A 19,927-nucleotide genomic window follows, 5' to 3' on the forward strand; every position below is an offset into this window, starting at 1 on the left:
GTTGTATCCAGTGACACCAGAGGGGTGACGGTAGACTTGGTTCTGCCAAAGACGGCGATTCATTCCCAGCATCAAGTCCCTTCCTGCTACAGGCCCAGAGAAGGCAATTTGTCAGCCCCTTGTGCCACTCAATAGCACCAAGAGGAATGGCTGAGTCTCGCCAGAGAATCGGCTCGCATAAAGACCGTCGTGGGTATTCCCAGCATTATCCTGGTGCCGTCAGATACTCATGCATGATATGACAGAGTGCTTGGCCGGGAACCAACCGCCTTTGTTGGATTCTCTAAACGGAGAAGAAGCAGTACACGTGCACAGAGATGCAAACTAGAGCCACATGGCCGATCTATTGGGTCAACTGCATTGCTCGGATATACATTCATGTACATGTATGCCGCCTAGAACAGTACTGAGTTTATGTGTAGAATCGGTGCAACTAGAGTATAACATATGTAGTGCATGCTGCTACACCAGCTAGGCATGAAGGGGCCAGGGCGATCAGCTCCTAGAGCTCAATTGTGGGCCGGTCATAGCCTGCAGCCGAGTGCCGTACGGTATTTGTCACAGGACAGTTCGATTTGACCAGGTGCGTATAAGATGCGTCCCTTACAAAGGCATGGGACTGTATACACCGTGAGTTTGCAGCAGATTAATGCCTTTGTTGATGATGTTATTGAAAACACGTGATTTGGACAAGGTGTCAAATATATGGAGTGTTATGTACATTGAGTTGCCTTTCTCTTTCGTCATGACTATTATTTGGTACCCTTGCCTTTGACATCCTTCTCCTTCCTTTCGCTCGCGGGCCGAGTTTCTCTCACCCTTCGTTCTATAAGAATACCCGCCAGGCCGCGGTTTCACTTCCCCTCAGAGCTGCGCTCTACAGTCTCTTGCGTCTCTTACCTTGTGTGCGCCCTGTTTTTCCTCAATTCCAGTCCAGCACTTCTTCTGTCACATCAATCGGCCTAGCCAACCGACTCGTCTTCTCTTGAATCACGCAATACTCGACTTTGTAAGCCATGGGTAAATTCATCTGGCACGAATGGGCTCGCTTCGTTTCGATCTCCGCCTCCATTTGTACGTAGAGATCTTTAGCAATCCCTTCCACTTTCCGTCCAATATTTATCTCCATCACTCTCTAGACCTCCTCTGGGCTGGCATGTGGGGCATACTCTTCCGCAAATTCTTCTTTGACTTCGTCGATCACACCTACACTAACGGGACGCCTCCCCTTCCTGTGTATGTTTCCATCATTTTCACTACTTGATCGCCACAGAGGACTCACAGCCTTGGTTTATAGCCCCAATGCTCGCTACAAGCCCATCTTGGATATCATTGTCACGATACCTTTGATCCAACTGTTCGCCATGGTGATGGCTCTTGGTACCCTCGCCTTCGAGAACCCCATCCCTCCTCTCAAGAACACCTTTGCCCATCGCAACTTTACGTTCAAAGCGGTCTGGTTGCTGCTCCAAGCAACTCTCGCAATACTCTTTTACCAAGGCACAAACGCTTTCCTTTGGAGCATCATCGCTGCCGGTGGCTATGCCCGTGCGGTGAGCCTCGGTGAGGTGGTGAGGGATGAGAATGGGCCAAGACCTAGGGGTGATGCCTCTGCCCACATACGTGCTTGATGGCGTGGTGGCGTGGGTATGGACCCCATCGAGTTGTGAGCGACTTCCTTCGGGAGAGGACATGTTGGCTACATGTTGTGCTCCTTTCCGAAGATGTTCTCCAACTCATTCTCGACGGCCCAAAATTTCCTCTCCACGATGCACAATATCGAGTAAGCGCGAGGCTGCCACTGGTTGGACGAGTCCGGAGTGATATTTGGACCGCCGAGATTGGGGGAGAATGACATCTTCGACCATTCTTTTATACGTTTTGATCATGGACTGGACTTTTTGACAGAAAACAACATGGTGATATATTGAACGGAAGCTTCTGTAGAGTTTCGCACTTCTATTTTGCACTTTCGTCTTCGTTCTTTCCCTTGTATTTCCGAAATTTGTACGTGTACCAGTGACCCAAATGAAATGACACCTTAGGGTGTAAAAACAAACTCTCACCGGTCGAGGATCGATACGTTGAAATGCTATAGTAAGCTTGGCGTTCTTCAACTCGATGTTGAGTCCTATTCAATGAACCAAACAGAGACAATTCGGGGGATGGGATTAGCGGGCAAGTCACAATAGATCGTGCTATGAACCATGCTAGAAAAAAGACAAGGCCGAAGATAGGGGCAGAGAGAAGAGCGGTAACAGCAGCAGGTAGGAACAGTATAATCGACAGATGCGCACAGAGTGGATGGCTTCGCGAGGATCCAGGGTATTTTAGGTGGCCTATCTGAGAAGGAATGCTCCAAGATGCACAACGGTAGATCGATTCTAGCGGCAGTGGACGTCAGTGTGTTGGTAGTTGGCAGTATATCCCTATCTAGAATCAGGGACTGGCTGCTTCGGTGGCGCGATAAAGCTTCCATCCATTACATATTTCCTCCTTAGACTTTCAGCTCTGGCGTCTTCGTCATCCATATCCGCTTCCTCGTCTTTACCTGGGTACGGTTGCGTTCCACCCGTTGCTTCTCCTTCGGCTTCGCTATAAGGGTCTGTAGGAGGGGTACGTGAGCCTTCCTTTGGGGCTTCAGGTGTGGGATCATGTTCGAGCTCGGAATTGTTGTCAAAGGCCAGAGGCGAGGCAGGTGTGTGGTTGGCTGCGAAGGTCTCGTAAACTGTATGTCTACGACGTTCAGGAGGGTTGCGTGCTTGTCGGTCGTAATCTGGATGACCATTTGGTCCGTAGGAAGATCGTCGACCATTTGGATTGATGTGGGCACGAGAATGAAGCGGTACATTGGGGTCATGAGGTAAATCACTTGTGGTTTGACCCGAGAGAGACTGACGTGAACGTTCAGCTTGGGAAAGGACTTCCTCCAATAGGTCAGCCTCATATCTGTGCATCAAGTCATTGGCGTCCCGTGAAGTTCGACCGGAGGATATAGCGACTGAGTAAGTGTGTTCAAGCTCTCGCGCGTGTTTCCAAGACTCTATGGACACGTCCAAACATTAGCGTTGGCCAGCTAGTGAAGAGTGGGTTAATGCCCCGAACCTTCATATGCAAAGCCGTTTTGATCAAGTCCATCGATGCAATTGAACACTTCCTGTCGCCCCAACTTCGCGAGTAACCTACCCGCCGAGTAGATGGGCCAATGCATCGCATTCGGGTCAAGGCGCATGTAACCGTTTGAAGTCAGAACACCGGCCTTCCAAATTGCGTCAAAGGGTCGCGTAAGGGAAAATTTGAGGCGCATCACACGTACTAATCCAGCGATACGAGTAGCACCATTAAAGGCGTCGTTCGCAACTGAGCGCTCGAGGTCAACCATGACTGCTGCATCTTGTGGCACACCTTTCGGCACGGATGCATCAGCAGCAGTACTGAATCCTGCATGTGCAGCTTGACCAGATGGCGGTGTAACATTGCTGGTAGTCGGGTCGTGACTGCCTGTCAGTGGTGTCATAGAAACCGCCCCCGACGCTGCTACACGGTAGGCGCTTTTTACTTCTTTGATACCAAAATCCTCTATGGCCTGGGACAAAATGATCCAAAGGACATTATAGGAGCAGTCAATCGAACCTTCACACATAATCACTGAATTGGCCGTCTCCTTTGCTTTGAGTTCGTACTCACAGGCACCAACGGCTGTCACATAGTCGGAATGATTTTGGAGGTCGTTTGTGGCGCCTAATTTCCCTAAATGTTCATCTCTCCATTGGCGTAGGCCAGTGACTATCTGCAGCAAAGTAGCGTAAGGGATGCCATCTGTCTCCGTTGATGGTATCCAAAGGGTCCGGGCCATGTGTCGCGATACCACTGAGAGATCATGAAGAGCAGAATGCCAGCTCTGTTGTTGTGTATCAGGGGGCGGATAAGCCATGAACTGATGCCATTCTCACCGTAAACTATGGATATCAACTCAGGATGTTGGCTAGAATAGATAACGGGTGGAACTTACCCTCGCTTGTATATTAGGATCAGAAGCAGGAGAGTTCTTGCTGGACGATGGAATATTTCTGGAGCCTATAGCCGAAACCATTTGCAAAGCTTCCAAATCGTAATCTTGATCCATACTAATGGTCAGTGAGTAGAGGTATTCCAGGGAAAAGGCGAGATACGGACAGTACAGGCTTCTTCTTGAAGTAACTGCAACAGAGTGCATCCACGAGACACACAACCCACCAGCAAAATACCATTGTTCCCCATTCCACGTCATCGTCATTTACAATCAGGCTCTTGGATGGATTGCGATTGACTTTCATCTCCATCAAGTGACGAATAGCGGCATTGAGCCATAAACATTTAATACCTGGATAGATCCACAGTTTCGAGGCCCAGGCTTTGTGCAATTGTTGATTGAACATACCATCTGGATCCCGCGGTGGGTAGCTCTGAAGAGGCTGCAGTGGCTCCAAGAGTACACAAACAATAACATTCTCAGGTGTGGCAATTCGAAAAACCTTCTGTTGTTCAGCAACCTCTCTAGCCCGATCTACTAAGAGTCGTGAAATGATGCTGGTTCCCCTTGGAGTCGTGCTTGCGGAAGAGTCGGCAACAGCGGTAGGATCGGCTCGAGTGGACAGCGCATGAGGTGTACGGTGTGACTGTCGATGGCGATCAAGAACGAGCAAGTTGTGATCGGAAAATTTAGAACCCCAAGCCAACAGAGTTGCCAACAGAGGTCTGTGAATGGGTTTGAGCTTGTTCGGTAAGATTCCTGATCTTGAACCGGTACCCAGACCTGTGCTGGAAGGAAATAGGGCGTCTCTAAACTGAGCTCGGAAGCGGGAAGGGTTGACGACAGGCGAGCGAGGGTGATAGACTTGAAAAAAAACTTCAAGTAATTCGGTGGCGAACCTGACCAGCAGCACGATGTGAAGCAGCCAGGACAGATCGTAGAATTCGGTTCATCGGTGATTGACAGCGAACCATACTGTAATTTGACACTTACTCAACTCTAAAATCAGGCTCTTTCAGCTTGCGCCTGCCGTCGTCCGAGTCCACGTCGCTGTAGTAGTCATACGACTCATGGGGGTTTGAGAGATCTGGAGAGAACAAATACTCAAGCAAGTCATGAATTGGGGCGGTTGGTGATGGCGGAAGCCCAGGATACGGATAATCATGCTGTAATTGGCGATGATAATATCGGCGAGCATTTTCCGATGTCCCAATTTGTGGACCTGAATCCGTCGTTGGTTGCGAAGGCAAATATTGCTGCGGGCCTGTAGACGACCGTTTCGGCTCAGCCACGCTGTGGTGCTGATAATACATTGGGGATGAAGCGGGCCAAGGTGATGTTGGGGTGGGGTGAGAATGAGATCCAACAGGTGAACCAACGTCTGCACTAGGCTACAAAAGAAATGACGTGAGGCAGGTGAAGGGGACGAGGGAGAACAGTCCGAACGTTGAATATTGGCCCGTAATAAGACATTCCTGTTGACCCTTGGGCGCTCGAGGGACCTGAAACGGCACCCCCCGGTGTTAGGGTGGCGGAGGATGAGATGCCTCTCGGGGGAGAAGCGGGGTGGGCACTCTGCATGATCCGATTGTACCGACGTCCTGTATTCAAGCCTCTTTTTCTCTCGGTCTCCTGTTGTGCATTGTGTGTGCAGGGATAGTTCTTGTTAATGCAATGCTGACACTAAGCGACGAGGAATCAGTGATAAATGCTCGCCACAGATGGTGGTTGTTTTTTTGACGTATCCCAAGACCAGAACACATACCTTAGAGTCCCCTGAAACCTGTGCACATCGGATTTTCCTCAGGCGGCACTGGTCACATGCGGAATTTTGTCTGCGCTGCATTGCTGACAACTACGTGAACAGGAGGAATTTGGAATTTGTTGGTGCCGCGGGTAATGCTTCCGAAAGGTTTACCAGTGTGCGCTAAACTCCGCACTTGTTGGAAGGGACAACTTGAGTTACCGGCACCAAAATCGGCGTGGAGAGTGTTCCCAGAGAGAAATGGACCCGTCGGATGGAAGGAGAGCGAAGAAAGTTTTCAGACAGGGCAACTGGAGCGGGAAAAACCGAAATCGTTCACCCCAGATCTGGCCGGCTGGGCGTTTCCCAGCACGCCCTCAGCGACTGTAATCCTCACTTCTCACAATTGTAGCACTCTTTTTGCTGTTGTTGCGGTATACACGATAGACCAGGGCGAAGCGCCGAGTCGGTCCCGTAAGATGCGGCCCCGAGCTTCCCAATGCTTCAATGCTTGCTTACGTACGCCATTTTGCTCACGCTCCGCAGCACTGGCGAGAATCCGGGATTGTCGTTGACAACGACTGCTACCAATATTCATATTCAACCACACTTGGAGGGGCATACATCTTTCGATTATACCATCCCGCTTTTCAATATCTCTAAACTCCCAAGAAAGGATAACTTTCACCAGCTCCAATATAATATGTATTGATTTCCTGGTGAATATTGTATGGTAACTACCGGGTCTATGCTCACAGGAACCTTCCTGGCCGGGACATTTCACACTATTCGGGAGCACCATTTGCGTGTCAATCTACGACATGGTACTTTGTAGTGGAAATTGGGGTTCAGGTGTTATACAAAAAGGATGTTTAAAAAGCAGAGATGGTACTCACTCCCGAAGACCCTTTGCCCGTAAGTTTTACTGGTCGTGCATAATTGGTCCTGAGTGATCAATCATGGATGAGATATGCCTACTGAGATCTCGTAGCGCGAGACTTACGCGGAGCGATATCTTCTAAGATATGCAATGGCAACGTTCTCTATGTGCTCTGGCGAAACATTGAGAATATCCCAATCCCCTCTATCTACCCTGATATCATCTAAAAACTTCCGTTCGACTTCATCTGGACTCAATAACGGCCACCACGCGTATTGAGCGAGTTTCGTCGCGAACAGTGCTATGGATTTGGGCACTGTAGGCGCTCTAGATGGCGGGTTGTGGGTCATAGCACTGATAAGATCAAGTACTTCATTGTAGGTGTAGGTTGTTGGCCCCGGAAGGTTGAGCGTTTGACTGGGGAGCGAGATGGTAGTCATGTTCGACAAAGCTTGAGCCACGTCCATGACCTAAAGACATGCCATCAGCCGATTGAATATATTCTGCTTTCCAGAATTTGAGAATCACAAACATGAACTGGGGCAAACTTCGTTTCGCCAAAGTTAAGCTTCCACAAGATTGGGTAAACTAAGATGAAAGGAGACCAAAGAGTAAGACGACCCAGACATAACGATCACAAATCAGTCAAGTGTTATGAGCCACTCACAGGCCATACTGTTCAAGAGCCTGTCTTCATGTCCGTACATCGAACCCGGCCTTATGATAGTTGCATTGGGGAAAGCTTTCTTAGTGGCCTCCTCACCAGCGGCTTTGGTCCTATAGAACGCACTAGGCGAGTCCTCTGATGCATTGAGATGAGAGACGTGGATAAAGCGAGATACCCCGTTCTGGGCACTGATGCGAGCGAGACGCTCTGCGCCTTCTACGTGCACGGCACCGTATGTGAAGTTTCTGGGGAAAACCAAGCAGATTAATGACGAATGACAAGAGAGAGGCGCTCCGTGCACACTTTGTCTCGTAATCTCTACCAACAAGATTGTAGACAAAATCAGAGTGGCGAACACATTCGGCAATTTGTTCCTCATTCCTCATATCCCACTCCTGCGGGATTAAAGATTCAAGAGGAGAGTTATAATAAGCGCTCGGACTCAAAGAAGGCATGATGGCTTGTACCAATGAAACAATTTGTCCCAAATCACCTGTAACCTTTAGATGGCGTTTTTCATCCTCCTCTCTATACGGAACGATGACCTGCGTGCCGGCTTTGGCTGTTGACGGTGCATTGAACAGCAGAAAGTGAACTTGTCAATCACATTACATTTCGCTTTCGTGCGAGCTTGGTCCTACCAAGTTTACTGACGAGATATCTCCCAAGGAAACCAGTACACCCAAATACCGTAGCAACGCGTCCAGAGATGGCGTGACGGCCGGGGGGACCATAGGAAATGATAGGGCGGCGAGATTCAGGTAAGACAGTCAAATCAGAATAAGATCGCTGAGCGACGGCGGAAATTGGATAGGATGAAAGATTCACTGAGTACATACTAAGGGCGGAGAAATTAACGGACTCACGGAATTAGATGCTTGCTTAATTCTTAATAGCAAGCTACGCCCAACCCTGGCACCTGAGACCGACATACTGTGGTGCCCGTCGACGTGAGAAGGGCACTTGTCCAACGACGGTGTTCACCGGATTCCCACGCTTTCCTTCAATAATATGGCTTATATGCAAAACAGAGTTCTTCATCAGCCCCAGCAAGTGAACGTTTCTTCTGCGCATGGCAGTAGCGGTGCAGGGGGACCCCCTATCGTACGTGTTTTCCGTACACAAATAATTGTGCCATGTGCTCATAGATCCTCGGACAAATATGCCTACCCATCCAGCATGATTGTTTCCTTCGTTTGAACCATGACTTTCCTAACTCTCCCAACTACCCACATGACACAGCTGTGAAAACTTTATTGCGCTTGCCTCAGGTCTCACAAACCGTGGCGTATTCATTTGTGCATATTGACAAACCCCAAGGTCAGAAGCAAGCTGATATCCTATCAACCTTGCTAATACGTTGTGCTCCGATTCTTCAAAGCAGATGGGGAAACTCACGCCATTTACCTGCTACCAACTCTGCAGCGCTTGCCGCTGGATGGTGTCCGATATCTGGAGGAAGAACAGCGATACAACCTGAATGTTGGACGTGGTCTGGTATACTCGAACTTAGTCACCGTGCCTTCCCAATATATAATGCCCTCCATCTAGGAATTGGAGGTTATGGAGTCTCGGGGGGGTTTTGTACCCGGAGATGACCACTACGCTTGGAGGATTCGGAGGTTATACCGACTGACCAAGGGTGGTCACCCTTCCATGGCTCTGCTACATTATAGCAAAGGCAATCCACAAGGTAGGGTTGACTCCGACAGGATTTGTGTTCGACTCTGACGTTCGTGACAAACATCAAGCGATCCCCCCGCAAATAGCTAACCAACCTGTTCGCCACTACCCCCTCCGGAAAATTGACGAACCCTCCATCTATGTTTATGGGGAACGAATGGGGCAGAAGGAGTTTCTTCAGCAACGCGCGATGGCGGGTGTTGTGAGTCAGAATGCGCACATGGCCCAAGCCGAGAATCGACGAGAAAGAGAGAGAAGAGAGGGAGGATACGTGAGTACATTTTTGTGGCACTATATGTCCCTGACGCTTCACCCGCTTGGCACCCAGCAACACCCACCACTACCAGCGGATGATGAAGGTTTGTAGCTCTATCCGCAAAATTTAGCTCATGCCTATCATTCTCTGCAGATGATCCAACTGTGACGACTAGATCTTTGGCATTGCTCCGGTTTACTAGAAATCATGATCACCTTGCGGAGATATTCAGCCCCGTTACAATATGTATGAGTATTTTCCCTCTGCTTTGGAGCATGCCACAACTGAGTGACAAATCGTCCCACAAAGCCCAGATACCCGATATCCCATTGCCATACGCCGATGTCAGCGCGTCAGAGTTAGAGAATAAATTGGTTAGTACTAATAACTGTTTGTGGTTTTGTATTCGTGGTTGTCAATGGCTCGGTCCATTTTGATCAGGCATTGTTGGAATCGCAGATTGAAAAGTTACGAAAGGGAAAAATCGCATGTACGAGGGACAGTGTATCTAACGCTGGAGTGCCACCGGATGTTATGACAGTTGACGGGTAGTATCGTGTTGTGTTGCCTAGACCTGATGTATATGTAATCGCGAACGCCTGGGAACCTGACGGATTGCTTTAGGGTCTTTGTTGATTGAACACTGTGTCCTCGGTCCCAAGCCTTTCTGGTTCGCATGGATTAGGAATTAGCAAGAGGTTCCTTAATATAATGTTAAATCTTGGATGTTGGAGTTCTCACGACTCTGTTCCACGGCAAGGCTTCAGTGGCGGAACGCGTCTGCACGCCGGGCTCAATCATCCTGACATCCCATGCGTCTCTTTGCTCTCCCTCTCACAAAGGCAATACCGGGGAAGCATGAATCATTAGTGTATTACCTCGCTCATCTCCCTCCAAAGCCGAAGACCAGGGCAGAAACAAGAACTGGTCGTCTTGTTAAGCTTGCGACAAATCAAGCGACAGAAACGTGGTCAAGATGGTCGAAAGCCCCAGAGTCAAGCTGGAAGGTATATATGATGGACCTGTCTCAGGCCTTTCTTGCCAATCCGTGCTTAAATGTAGTCGGCTCGTAGTTTAAAGTATACTCCCTGGGCATGAAGGCTCAACGTCAGCTGGATTTTGAAGAGCTTGCTCTGAAATCTATTGATCCAGCCCTTGGCCCACGCATCACTTCATCAGGCGAAGGAGCAGGAGTTGTCAAGGCTGTTCGAGATGGGAAACCAGTTTCAGTAAGGGTATCCCAAGCTTCATCGGCGCCAAATCGTTACTGTAATGGACGTCTTCAGATCCCTATCATCCATCCCCCATCGTTCCGGTCATTGACATCAGAGCCACCCCTTGCAAATCTCAGGAAGTATGCATCGCATAGGGTACCCAAGCACAAGAAACTATTTTACACTTACATTTTTGCTGCTCCGTTTACTGCTCCATTTATGTTAATTCCCGTAATCCCCAACATTCCGTTTTTCTTCTGCGTGTGGAGGTGTGTTCCTCTCTCTCTGCCTTTACAAAAAATCCTTATAGAGACCCTGACCTTGCAGGGCGTGGTCTAATTATCGCGCATACAAAGCTGCCGACTATCTCTTAACTTTACTATCGTCAAATACTCTGGTACCAACAGCCAGCGAGACATTAGAGTCTATTTACCGACACACCCCCTACAAGGTGACACCACACCCTCCCCAATCTTCGGCTGACAGGGATTCGAATCCCTCTCGCCTTTCACAAGCCACGTCGCCATCAATCAGTGTGCTTCTCAGGGAGGATGAGGTGCCACAGATCCTGGATGCCTTCGGGCTACCCAAGGAGTCGGGACCTGATCTCCTCCGAGCAATTAAGCAAGCGCGGATGCGTATTCATACCTAGTTTGCTCGCAGAAGACGCTAGCCCTTACGCCAATATCGTTGTCGAACAGTGACAGTGTAGAACTAATTGTGTATTATGCGAAGGGGGGGCGGACATATATGCGATACCTGTATACTTTGCCCAAACGATATGTTACATCCTCGCTGCGCACGGCCGACAGCATATACACCAGTGCCGACATGAGTGTGATGACTGACAAATAGCTTCCAGGCAAGCAGATCCATTGCACAGTATGCACATATTTGTGTAAGAGGGAGTCTAGAATCCAGGCGGAACAATTCCTTGTGGTGGTGAAGGCGGAGCAAATGGACTCCCCGCAAGCATCTGAGGGGAGGTATATTGGTTAAACCCTTTGCCTTTACACAATTTGCCCCCGAACCATACATACCTGCTGTCCCTGCTGTTGTGCTAAAAATTCCTTTTCTTGTTGCACAATTTTGGCTTCGTCTTCTAGTACAAGGGCAAGTGGCAAGCCGACGAGCAAAGCGCTTGTCGTAACGATCCACACGACATTGCCAGCGAATTTTGTCCCTCTCTTCAACAATCTTGTCGTTTGAGACAACGATTCTGATATGGAGTGACGTGTGGTTGGCGGGATGATATCCACAAGGGCAGAAATTCGATCAATTAGAGATTCTGATTGGACGTCGTCAACTTCTGAAGAAGCAACGGACGATAAAGATGTGCTGGAAGAGTTTCTTGATGAAGAGGAGTAAGGGGAGTTCGGCCTTTCGCGGTCCGCGTCAGTGACTTCTTCAATCTTCACCATGTTGTCTTTGAGATATAATGCACGGATAGACTATGAACGTTGTAGCTTCGTCCTTATGGCAGTAGCTGGAATTCCGTCCTGAGTCCCACTCTTCGAACCGGAAGGAATGGACTGTTTGTGATGTTAACTCCCGGAGACTTAAATCTAGGGAGGACATTGGTTCCATTACCTACGTGAATCGTGGCTTCCAGCTCACCTCTCGATTAATGGTGCAAGACAATCTCGTGCAGCAGCAGTTTTTTGGGACAGTGGGAGAGACACGTGATGGGATAGGAACCATCGCAGTTTCTTCCGAATACCAAAAACAAGGCATTGTAAAAGCGCAAAAACCACCTTTTTTTCGCGGGTCTCTTTCGAGGGGCGTCTCTTCTCCCGCATCAAAGTCCCATGAACGTACCTTGTCGAGCAAGAAGATTTGAGTTGAGACGTACCGCGTGAACGGTCGTACATGTCTGTAAGTGTATACTCCATGACTTCGTAATACACCATACTGAATTCTGCCCTCTGCATATCGCCTTCGATACGCAAATCACCATGGCCCGTTCCTGTCTTGCTATGTTCAAGGAGAGTAATCCGCTCCTCCATTATTGCTGTCGTAGACATCGAAGGGGTCATGATAATTATGGTCAGTTTCAGTCTTGCTGGCTGTGTTGGATCGTCATGCTCACAGATGCATCCGTGAGTTTTGGCTTATTTCTTGACCGTTATTCATATTGGAATAAAGCCCCCCTCCCCCCAAGAAATCATCGTTAAAAACGAGAAGAGATTATATTCGCAATACGATGCATGCTCGAGCTCCATGGCGAGTTGCTGCGCTAGTTAGCCCTGACAAGTTGCGAGATGTATACACAACATCCACAAAAGATAGATACAAATGTCCACAGTCAATGTTGACTGATCATTATCAATTCACGAATATTGTTGGATCTAAGATGAATAGAAGACAGTGATAATCGTAAATCGAAGATAGTCATAGATGGGTCCATTGAGGGAAGAAGTCCGTCAATAAGGTATCAAGGATCGAAACAAATGCGAGTGAATGATGGAGGGATGAACGTGTAAGGATTGTAGTGAATGAGCGAATGAGAAGGGAGGGGAATGACAAGCATTAAACGCTCAAATTTGCTAACATCCGTCATACAGTGAGTTGCGCGGAAACGAGTACCCCGCTTGTGACCAAGTCGTAAAATTGGGATTGGTACTAAGAACAAACATCGAGATCAGCAGGATGTTGTAGGAGTAACGGATGATAAAATGCGTACTAGGCAGGAAGGTGTCTGACCAAATCAATGTTGTTAGCCGTCTCGTGTGAGCGGTAACGAAAAAAAATGTACATACTCGCTGATGTAGTGCGTCGTTGGGTATGCATCTGGATCGCATCCAATATTCACGCTCTTGTCGCGTTGGTATACACGGATATAATCGACCAGTAAAGAAGCTGGGAATTGTAAGTGCGCATAGTCTGGCTTTTGGAAGTTATTCGCCATGCCCAAGTTGAGGATAATATACTGTAACAAAGGTAAACGTAGGAACGATCCTACTACACAGCTGCGCACCATTGGTTCCTCCGAGATGAGTCTCTGCGATATCCCAGTGACAGCATCTGGACCCACCGAACCTGGTGGGGTAGTCCATGTTTTTACGCCGTTTATATACCACGTAATGTACGAATTCTGCCTATCATTCTTATTGCCCCAGTACTCAAAAGCGTAGGTTGCAAATTGGTTGCCTCCATACGCTTCATTAGGAAGGTCCGACACGACAGACACCGCCTGTTGGTACGGACCGCCCTTGTACGAGTTGTAGTGGGAACCAGAAGCGCTAAACATTTTGGTTGAGGTGTTGTCGAACTGATAGAAAGCGTTGAACGGAGCTACTTGGAAGGATTGGGATGCTTCGCCTTGCCAAGTTTTCGGTTCGATTTGCCCTTCAATGCTGTTTGTGCAATCCCCGTTAGCGGGCGAGGATAATTACGAAGACCAAACGCACATATCAATTTCAGGGACGCCTCGTCCGTCGGTGACCTTTGGTCCAGGGTGGTCAGAACCCGGACATGTACAGGATGAGAGCTTCTGACCAGGAAGCGACGAGAATATGGTGTCGGGCGTACCCAAGGTTTGTTGAGATGTCGGCGTCCCGTTGGCGTATTGCTGTGATGGAAACGTGCCCACATCACAGCTATCGTATGAGTATGGCCACATGCCTTCCGTGCTTGCACCATATCCTGCTCGTCCAAGGTTCCCCCTAGATACGTCAAAAGATTATTCGGACTGACGCGTATGAACCATCACGCTTACATGGTCCAGGCGCCTGGCCAGAAGCCTGGAGTGGTGTGCGAACCTGGAAGTGAAACGTTTACCTCGATGTATCCTGATGAGAAACAGAACTTGTTCCATGATTGCAACATGCCGGATTGAAAGTTGAGGTTGTGATTCGGGGTTTCCAACATCGTGATGACAAGATTTCCCCCTGACGTGGTGATTGCGTCCGGAGTGTACCATTCCAAATCGGCAGTTGCCCAGTAATGAAGATCTACAGCCTCCCACCACGGGTCATCTCCAGGCCAGAAAGTCCGTCCTTCACGGTTGAATTCGTCACTGAACACAAGAGTGTAAGACTTTCCATCAGAACCCGTCCGCGTCCTAGCACTTTGAGGCGTTTCTGGGTCGATGAGGCCTGGGAGGTTAGGAAGCGAGGGAACCTGCCCGCTTCCATTAATTCCACCCATATTATATCCAAGGATGATGCGGTTATTATACCGCATGAGCCATGTTATAACAGGATACCCAGCGAAGAGTATAATGAGACCGAGGCAAAGAATGACAATCGTAGTCATGTTCGCCCAACCGCGGAAAGAGAAGGGGTCACATTCTTGATCCAACTGTTCATCACGGATAGGATCAGGGTCATGCAAAGGGTCGATTTCATCTTTGTCATTCCAAACAGGTCCAGACGGAATTACGGCTGCTTTGGGGGCTGCGGAGGTGTAAGGATCTTTTGCCGTAACAGCTTTTTCAGGAATTGAAGACCCGGAGCTCTGTGAGCGATCGTGCCCACGCCAGCTCTTGGTCACCCTTGGCCCGGGCCGAATACCTTGTGTCACTTGCGGCTAAGTAAAATTTCGGAAGTGTATGCATGAGTATCTTCTTCTGTTCCCCATATGATGTCAACGCACCGCGTATGGTCCAAACCCACCCCCAAGGGTATGGTTTTGGACGTCCGCGGCAGTAGTATTCAGGTTTGGGTTCCGTTGCTGGTATGAGTTTTGACGGTTTACGGAAGAACTGCCATGTCTGACCGGCTGCGGCATTGTTGTACGTATAGGTGGCACAGGGCCATTACGGCCACGGGGAGGGGAGTACGGGGCGTGTGGTACAGAGATATACTCGCTATCACGCCTTTGCGAGGGGGTGCGTGTGCGCCGTGGAGGTGCCTGAGAGTAAGACATCACGTATGAACAAGTCAAGCCAGAAGCAAGTCAAAGAACCGAGCGGGCTTGAACTATCGGGGGAATCTGTAAAGAAAGGCCAGTGATCCCAAATGGTGAGGGGAAAAGTTTGGGTGTTGTAGGGAAAGCCACGGGGGTTACGTGCAGTTCCTTCAATGGTGAGTTCTAGCCTGATTGCCTTGATGCAAACAAACAAGCCACAACAGTGGATCGATGAAAAACAAAAGTGGATCCGGAAGTGATATGATGATAATCGGTCAAAGCAAAGGTCTGCACATTCGAGTACCGGCCAAGAGATTCAAAATCCGTTCATATATTTGGGCTGTTGGCCGCAGCAAGCCGGGAAAAAGCTTGCTCCTAATCCATTCTATGTTTTGTGGCTGGCTGTGCACATCCATAGCTCACGATACCACGCCATGATGTACGCGCAAGTGCCAGCCAGACGTTTACATAAGACCAGCTTGCAACTTGCAACCAATACTGCAGCGCTTATGATGCATAGGGCGGTGTGTGTAGGATGGTTATCTCATGAGTGCAAGCTAAAGGAATCCAACTGGTAAAATCCATGCTAAGATATGTGAAATGAAAGTCCGTATTGACGTAGGAAAAGATGTGCATCACACAGAAGGAAAAAGTGTTCATGAGGCTACGAGGCTGTGGCGGTCGAAGATTAGCAATGGGAATAGAAGAACACTTTCAGTTGAATATGAAGGCAAGGAACGAAAAAATGAAATAAATAAAGAACGGATTCTAGGACGTTATAATAGAACAAAATAGCGTGTTCTATCGAGGGCCTTGGTGGAGCCGGTGGTTGGGATGATGATGATGACGCCTCCTGACGGACACAGCAGCCGGCGCCATCTGCGACAAACCGGTGGTCACTGCGAATGGTTCATTGACAATTGATCTCGGAACCGGGGTCCCGCCACGCCCAGCAGTTGTGCTTGTGTGACTCGGACCTTTCCTCTTCGTTGAAATAGACGTAAGAGTAGGCACCATACTGTTATCCTCTTTACCGCCGAAGGCGACGGGGTCTGTGTGGGCAGGCCGTTTGTGCCCGAAGTACACACCAAAGCCAATTCCTGCAGCGGCTGCGCAAAAGACTATGATACCAATAACCCAAACCCAGCGAGACATAGTGCGAGTTTTCGCTTGCGTCCTCGCTAACCATGTGCTAAGGGGCAAGGCATAAATAAGCATGTACGAAACCGATTGGTTCCCAAGCAAACCTTGAAGGCTCTTTTCGGTTGGCGTTGACCTCAGCCTCATGCGCAACCATACTGAATCTTCTCCAGAAGTCGTCTCCTGTCTTTCCTTTGCCCCCGGTGTTGGGGGACCGTTCTAGTAGCGCGTCTTCAGAATTCCCCCTCATTATTGGCAACGAGTCCTTTTCTTGAAACTTCACGCTGATGGGAGTGCTCAGGGCTGAAGGAGGAGCGGCGAAGAGGGGCGTTATTGGCGTCGAAGGTGGTAACGGATGAGGAGTCACAGGAGACATCGGCAAGGCCACACGACCAGGCGTAGGTGAGTATGATCCACCTGAGCCGATGGAGGGTGCTGGGCTCGAAGGGATCATGAACGCAGGAACAGGACGCGCAGGTTGTGGAATCGGCGCAGGCATCGGGGATCGAGCTCGGTTAGGATCGATAGGGCGGGCCGGAGGAGGGGGAGGGGGTGAATAGGACTGGTCGAGAGTGACAGATACAGGGGGTACGTCGATACGTATTCCAGGACCTGGCTCGGGTTTCCTGGGCATCCCTCGTAAAGTATATGGAGGAGCAGGTGTTGATGGGGAGGGTGTTGAATTCTCCCCTGCAGGCTGAAGCTTTCGGTGTGGCTCTGAAGGAAGCGTCTGAACAGGTGGTGGATTCCCAGGACCGGGGGCCTTGCGTGTCTTCCCAGTGGGATCAGCAAGCTGTACATTTCCGACTTGTGTCAGCGCCAATGGTTGGGATTGAGTCTTTGTTGCCGCTTCATAAAGCGCTCGATTCTTTCCATTAGTGGCTGATAGCTTTCGAAAATCGTCGTCTTCAGAGTCCGAGTCGTCGGAGATATCACCCATCAAGCCCATGCCCACTCCAAAGGCGGCGCCAGAGTCACGCTTGCTCTCATCACCATCCCCAGGGTTGAGGTACCGGTCATATCTGTTGGAATTGAAACAAGGACTAGGATCAATACGTTTGCCACGGAGAAAGGGTCGCCTACGCGTCGTATGTCGAGTCTCGGTGAGTGTTTGGAGGCTCTTGAGGCTGAGGGGGTCTCCGAGGGGCAGGGAGGTCCCAAATATGCTCATCATCGCCAGTAGCAAATGGCGGTCGGCCAGCGAGAGGGCGTGTCTTCGGGAGAGCGTTGTCGGCCATGGAGAATTATCACAAGAGAAATGATGTCTGTCGTTCTAAATGGATTAACAAAAGAGTGTATTAAGAAAGGAACGGGTCGGTCAATGCAGAGACCAGCAGTGAGCAAGGGAAAAAAGAGAGGAGTGTTGTCAGCAGGATGTAACACGCAGATTGTCGTATGAAGCAAACGCAGAAAGGCGCTCTGATGATCAAAACCGGAACAACACCGGAAGCAAACAGTGCTGCCAATTCAAGCTCATAGTTCTCAAAAGTTCCATTTACAAGGTTGACTATCATGTCCAAGATAGCTTAAATGAACACACTGGGTTATTATAGTCCTGCACCTCCTATGTAATATGAATGTCGTTGCCATCCTTGAAATTATTAATCATCAACCGAGGTTACCGACCCGTTAGATCTCTGTCTCGTCGATGCAGTCCTGTCATCTCCCTCCTCGTCCGAATCGATCCCATGTGCCATACGAGGGAGACTAGAGCGAGGAACCGGCGAAGGAATCCTAGTTTGGATCGATCCAAACCTGCTCGCACCAAACGCAGGATTTGAGAACTGACGTAGTATGGGGGAACCACTGCCCAAAGCGGAAGAATTAGAAATGAAGTGTGCATTTCGGGTAGGGGGTGAAAGCGTCCGGGAAAGTGTTTGGGGTGCTTCGCCCTTCGGGCTGATAGGAGAGGACTGTGTAGGGGTTGGGGCTCCGTTATCAGCCGAATCGTCCGTATTATCATCCGCAGTGAAAACAGACAACGGTTGCTTGGGGATCAGTTGAATTGGAACTGGGGCATGTATCGGTGTTGCTTCATCGGGGCCACTGATCGTCTGACTCGACAAACCATTCTGAGTTGGGACAATACGCAATGGACGGTGCGGGTCACTTGAGTGCAATGGTCGACCATCCGAATGATTGTCATCCACGATATCGTCAGCGGGGACGAACAGTTCCGCTTCTTCATCGTAAAGCGGCGCGTCATTTTGTTGGAAGTGGTCCTGCAAGGTGTCGGGTCCCTGCTCTGGATTGGGTCTTGGAATGCGATGAAGAAGGCCAAATCCCACACCACAGCCCAGTAAGCCTTCCCCGCCCCACATCCGATTAGGGACAAGTACGACTTCACGAAGAGTACTGGCAGGGCACATAAGTTTGTGATCCCAAGCAGATAAGTCGACTTACTCAAAGTCATAGGAATACACATATACCCGGAGAGGTTTGTCAACATGCTAAATTGCTGTTATTTAGAGGCCCTGACCAGACGGTGTTGAACTCACAGCCTCAACGACTTCAAGGAAATCATTCTCCCCTCTTAGAACGCCTCCGGACCAGCCAACAATCCAATCTCCATAAGGCACAAGCCCGGCGCTCTCCGCTGGGCTGCCTTCCATCACTTCAAGAATATGCCAGACGTTGTCGAGCGCAGATTCTGGTTCGCACAACCGCATTGTCAAGCCAAGAAGAGAAGGTTTTCGGATCCGAGAAATACTTTCTAAGGATGTATTGCGGGAATGAGAGGGTGAAAGGGGGTGAGGAGATGTATCCAGGGAAGATGTGAACTCCGATACCCAGAGACGAGAAGGAACAACCAAAACCTCTGCATGATTTCATGAAGAGTCGCGAAACAACCAGATATGATAAATCAACACTTACGACGAACATTATTTGTTTTCGAAGACCAGACCATTAGGTTCATCGCCTTCCCTTCATGGGTTTCTACAAGTCGTTCTAATTGCACAGCATCAACCATCTATAAGAGGCGGGTCGTAAGGGCGAAACAACACCGAGACGCCATATTGATCACCCACCCTCTCGTGCGACTCTGGCGCACCTTCTACACCTAACACAAAATCAAAGTAAGGTTCAATGTCCGTCTGACTGGCGGGAGAGCCTGCAATGTCAGGAGAGACCTTGAGTGATGCTAAAAACCTTTGACCCAATTATCAGCCTTCTTCACCTGGCGTAACTCGTAGCACATGGAGCGCTTTTGGAGGTGCGTACACTACATCTGCACCATTTTGAGGACTCGACCCTGACTGCCCCATCTGAAAGCCCGTTTCAGGACACACACTTGTGACATAACGTGACAGGTTCTGAATCTCACAGCAAGTACTGCCAGTTTCTTTGACCCCGCGCTTGGGAGCGCTTAGTGAGTTTGGTGCTTCCCCTTCGGCTACTGCTAGTGGTTTGCGTGGGGCTTTAAGTGAAATCCCTCCAAATCATGCAACTTGTCCTGCGGGCCCGACTCACACAGTTGTG

General features: G+C 49.4%; 10 protein-coding genes across 10 annotated transcripts; 3 read left to right on the forward strand and 7 right to left on the reverse strand.

Annotated features, from left to right (window-relative positions):
* Nucleotides 1–615: 615 nt before the first annotated feature.
* EI90DRAFT_2255884 (uncharacterized protein) lies at nt 616–1,913 on the forward strand. The gene is made up of 5 exons (XM_039052773.1): nt 616–630; nt 695–882; nt 938–1,074; nt 1,140–1,236; nt 1,298–1,913. The coding sequence occupies exons 3-5, from the start codon at nt 1,017–1,019 to the stop codon at nt 1,629–1,631; spliced, it is 489 nt and encodes a 162-aa protein (XP_038921184.1). The 5' UTR covers nt 616–630; nt 695–882; nt 938–1,016; the 3' UTR covers nt 1,632–1,913.
* Nucleotides 1,914–1,952: 39 nt separating this feature from the next.
* On the reverse strand, nt 1,953–6,220 carry EI90DRAFT_2966748 (uncharacterized protein). The gene is made up of 11 exons (XM_039055582.1): nt 5,778–6,220; nt 5,459–5,695; nt 5,006–5,403; nt 4,421–4,911; nt 4,177–4,363; nt 4,013–4,127; nt 3,954–3,959; nt 3,688–3,901; nt 3,317–3,633; nt 3,106–3,259; nt 1,953–3,043 (listed from the first exon to the last, which is right to left on the reverse strand). Exons 1-11 carry the CDS (start codon nt 5,856–5,858, stop codon nt 2,430–2,432), a joined length of 2,814 nt encoding a protein of 937 aa, XP_038921185.1. The 5' UTR covers nt 5,859–6,220; the 3' UTR covers nt 1,953–2,429.
* Nucleotides 6,221–6,755: 535 nt separating this feature from the next.
* EI90DRAFT_2907701 (uncharacterized protein) lies at nt 6,756–8,140 on the reverse strand (the record flags this gene model as incomplete). Its single annotated transcript, XM_039054294.1, has 6 exons — nt 6,756–7,106; nt 7,169–7,224; nt 7,304–7,548; nt 7,607–7,698; nt 7,771–7,865; nt 7,945–8,140. 6 exons carry the CDS (start codon nt 8,138–8,140, stop codon nt 6,756–6,758), a joined length of 1,035 nt encoding a protein of 344 aa, XP_038921186.1.
* Nucleotides 8,141–8,287: 147 nt separating this feature from the next.
* Nucleotides 8,288–9,940, forward strand: EI90DRAFT_3037192 (uncharacterized protein). The gene is made up of 9 exons (XM_039058753.1): nt 8,288–8,407; nt 8,482–8,623; nt 8,688–8,800; nt 8,855–8,996; nt 9,055–9,257; nt 9,315–9,345; nt 9,396–9,488; nt 9,552–9,616; nt 9,684–9,940. The coding sequence occupies exons 1-9, from the start codon at nt 8,315–8,317 to the stop codon at nt 9,792–9,794; spliced, it is 993 nt and encodes a 330-aa protein (XP_038921187.1). The 5' UTR covers nt 8,288–8,314; the 3' UTR covers nt 9,795–9,940.
* EI90DRAFT_3037194 (mitochondrial K+-H+ exchange-related-domain-containing protein) lies at nt 9,940–11,264 on the forward strand. Its single transcript, XM_039058754.1, has 4 exons — nt 9,940–10,249; nt 10,316–10,477; nt 10,529–10,725; nt 10,784–11,264. The coding sequence occupies exons 1-4, from the start codon at nt 10,055–10,057 to the stop codon at nt 11,106–11,108; spliced, it is 879 nt and encodes a 292-aa protein (XP_038921188.1). The 5' UTR covers nt 9,940–10,054; the 3' UTR covers nt 11,109–11,264.
* Nucleotides 11,265–11,366: 102 nt separating this feature from the next.
* EI90DRAFT_3143999 (mitochondrial outer membrane translocase complex, subunit Tom22) lies at nt 11,367–11,877 on the reverse strand (the record flags this gene model as incomplete). Its single annotated transcript, XM_039065083.1, has 2 exons — nt 11,367–11,432; nt 11,497–11,877. 2 exons carry the CDS (start codon nt 11,875–11,877, stop codon nt 11,367–11,369), a joined length of 447 nt encoding a protein of 148 aa, XP_038921189.1.
* EI90DRAFT_2256358 (uncharacterized protein) lies at nt 11,610–12,863 on the reverse strand. Its single transcript, XM_039052774.1, has 4 exons — nt 12,568–12,863; nt 12,074–12,503; nt 11,783–12,021; nt 11,610–11,675 (listed from the first exon to the last, which is right to left on the reverse strand). Exons 1-3 carry the CDS (start codon nt 12,587–12,589, stop codon nt 11,931–11,933), a joined length of 543 nt encoding a protein of 180 aa, XP_038921190.1. The 5' UTR covers nt 12,590–12,863; the 3' UTR covers nt 11,610–11,675; nt 11,783–11,930.
* Nucleotides 12,864–13,002: 139 nt separating this feature from the next.
* Nucleotides 13,003–15,325, reverse strand: EI90DRAFT_3117408 (beta-glucan synthesis-associated protein-domain-containing protein; the record flags this gene model as incomplete). Its single annotated transcript, XM_039062991.1, has 7 exons — nt 13,003–13,078; nt 13,140–13,154; nt 13,216–13,385; nt 13,434–13,812; nt 13,867–14,121; nt 14,175–14,986; nt 15,053–15,325. The coding sequence occupies 7 exons, from the start codon at nt 15,323–15,325 to the stop codon at nt 13,003–13,005; spliced, it is 1,980 nt and encodes a 659-aa protein (XP_038921191.1).
* Nucleotides 15,326–16,067: 742 nt separating this feature from the next.
* EI90DRAFT_3037200 (uncharacterized protein) lies at nt 16,068–17,890 on the reverse strand. Its single transcript, XM_039058755.1, has 3 exons — nt 17,531–17,890; nt 16,555–17,469; nt 16,068–16,499 (listed from the first exon to the last, which is right to left on the reverse strand). The coding sequence occupies exons 1-3, from the start codon at nt 17,683–17,685 to the stop codon at nt 16,109–16,111; spliced, it is 1,461 nt and encodes a 486-aa protein (XP_038921192.1). The 5' UTR covers nt 17,686–17,890; the 3' UTR covers nt 16,068–16,108.
* Nucleotides 17,891–17,908: 18 nt separating this feature from the next.
* EI90DRAFT_2966764 (GRASP55/65 PDZ-like domain-containing protein) lies at nt 17,909–19,713 on the reverse strand (the record flags this gene model as incomplete). Its single annotated transcript, XM_039055583.1, has 6 exons — nt 17,909–18,802; nt 18,851–18,897; nt 18,946–19,265; nt 19,322–19,418; nt 19,477–19,559; nt 19,626–19,713. 6 exons carry the CDS (start codon nt 19,711–19,713, stop codon nt 18,049–18,051), a joined length of 1,389 nt encoding a protein of 462 aa, XP_038921193.1. The 3' UTR covers nt 17,909–18,048.
* Between the last annotated feature and the right edge of the window lie 214 nt (nt 19,714–19,927).

The sequence above is a fragment of the Cantharellus anzutake genome (genome assembly GCF_015039405.1).
Source record: "Cantharellus anzutake strain C23 chromosome Unknown EI90scaffold_6, whole genome shotgun sequence".
Lineage (NCBI taxonomy): Eukaryota > Fungi > Basidiomycota > Agaricomycetes > Cantharellales > Hydnaceae > Cantharellus > Cantharellus anzutake.

What these genes read in the sequence shown, in the direction of transcription:
- EI90DRAFT_2255884 (XM_039052773.1), top strand. Translation starts at nt 1,017, where the DNA reads ATGGGTAAATTCATCTGGCACGAATGGGCTCGCTTCGTTTCGATCTCC. An exon ending in TTCGATCTCCGCCTCCATTT is followed by an intron (nt 1,075 to 1,139) that starts GTACGTAGAGAT and finishes ATCACTCTCTAG; the next exon opens with ACCTCCTCTGGGCTGGCATG. An exon ending in GGGACGCCTCCCCTTCCTGT is followed by an intron (nt 1,237 to 1,297) that starts GTATGTTTCCAT and finishes CTTGGTTTATAG; the next exon opens with CCCCAATGCTCGCTACAAGC.
- EI90DRAFT_2966748 (XM_039055582.1), bottom strand. Translation starts at nt 5,858, where the DNA reads ATGCAGCGCAGACAAAATTCCGCATGTGACCAGTGCCGCCTGAGGAAA. An exon ending in CCCACCGCGGGATCCAGATG is followed by an intron (nt 4,364 to 4,420) that starts GTATGTTCAATC and finishes GGATCTATCCAG; the next exon opens with GTATTAAATGTTTATGGCTC. An exon ending in CTACTCGTATCGCTGGATTA is followed by an intron (nt 3,260 to 3,316) that starts GTACGTGTGATG and finishes GCAATTTGGAAG; the next exon opens with GCCGGTGTTCTGACTTCAAA.
- EI90DRAFT_3037192 (XM_039058753.1), top strand. Translation starts at nt 8,315, where the DNA reads ATGGCTTATATGCAAAACAGAGTTCTTCATCAGCCCCAGCAAGTGAAC. An exon ending in AGAGAAGAGAGGGAGGATAC is followed by an intron (nt 9,258 to 9,314) that starts GTGAGTACATTT and finishes CTTGGCACCCAG; the next exon opens with CAACACCCACCACTACCAGC. An exon ending in ACTACCAGCGGATGATGAAG is followed by an intron (nt 9,346 to 9,395) that starts GTTTGTAGCTCT and finishes CATTCTCTGCAG; the next exon opens with ATGATCCAACTGTGACGACT.
- EI90DRAFT_3037194 (XM_039058754.1), top strand. Translation starts at nt 10,055, where the DNA reads ATGCGTCTCTTTGCTCTCCCTCTCACAAAGGCAATACCGGGGAAGCAT. An exon ending in CCCCAGAGTCAAGCTGGAAG is followed by an intron (nt 10,250 to 10,315) that starts GTATATATGATG and finishes GTCGGCTCGTAG; the next exon opens with TTTAAAGTATACTCCCTGGG. An exon ending in GGAAACCAGTTTCAGTAAGG is followed by an intron (nt 10,478 to 10,528) that starts GTATCCCAAGCT and finishes GGACGTCTTCAG; the next exon opens with ATCCCTATCATCCATCCCCC.
- EI90DRAFT_2256358 (XM_039052774.1), bottom strand. Translation starts at nt 12,589, where the DNA reads ATGAATAACGGTCAAGAAATAA. An exon ending in GAATAACGGTCAAGAAATAA is followed by an intron (nt 12,504 to 12,567) that starts GCCAAAACTCAC and finishes GACTGAAACTGA; the next exon opens with CCATAATTATCATGACCCCT. An exon ending in CTTGCACCATTAATCGAGAG is followed by an intron (nt 12,022 to 12,073) that starts GTGAGCTGGAAG and finishes TGTCCTCCCTAG; the next exon opens with ATTTAAGTCTCCGGGAGTTA.
- EI90DRAFT_3037200 (XM_039058755.1), bottom strand. Translation starts at nt 17,685, where the DNA reads ATGGCCGACAACGCTCTCCCGAAGACACGCCCTCTCGCTGGCCGACCG. An exon ending in CGAGACTCGACATACGACGC is followed by an intron (nt 17,470 to 17,530) that starts GTAGGCGACCCT and finishes CAATTCCAACAG; the next exon opens with ATATGACCGGTACCTCAACC. An exon ending in AACCGAAAAGAGCCTTCAAG is followed by an intron (nt 16,500 to 16,554) that starts GTTTGCTTGGGA and finishes CTTGCCCCTTAG; the next exon opens with CACATGGTTAGCGAGGACGC.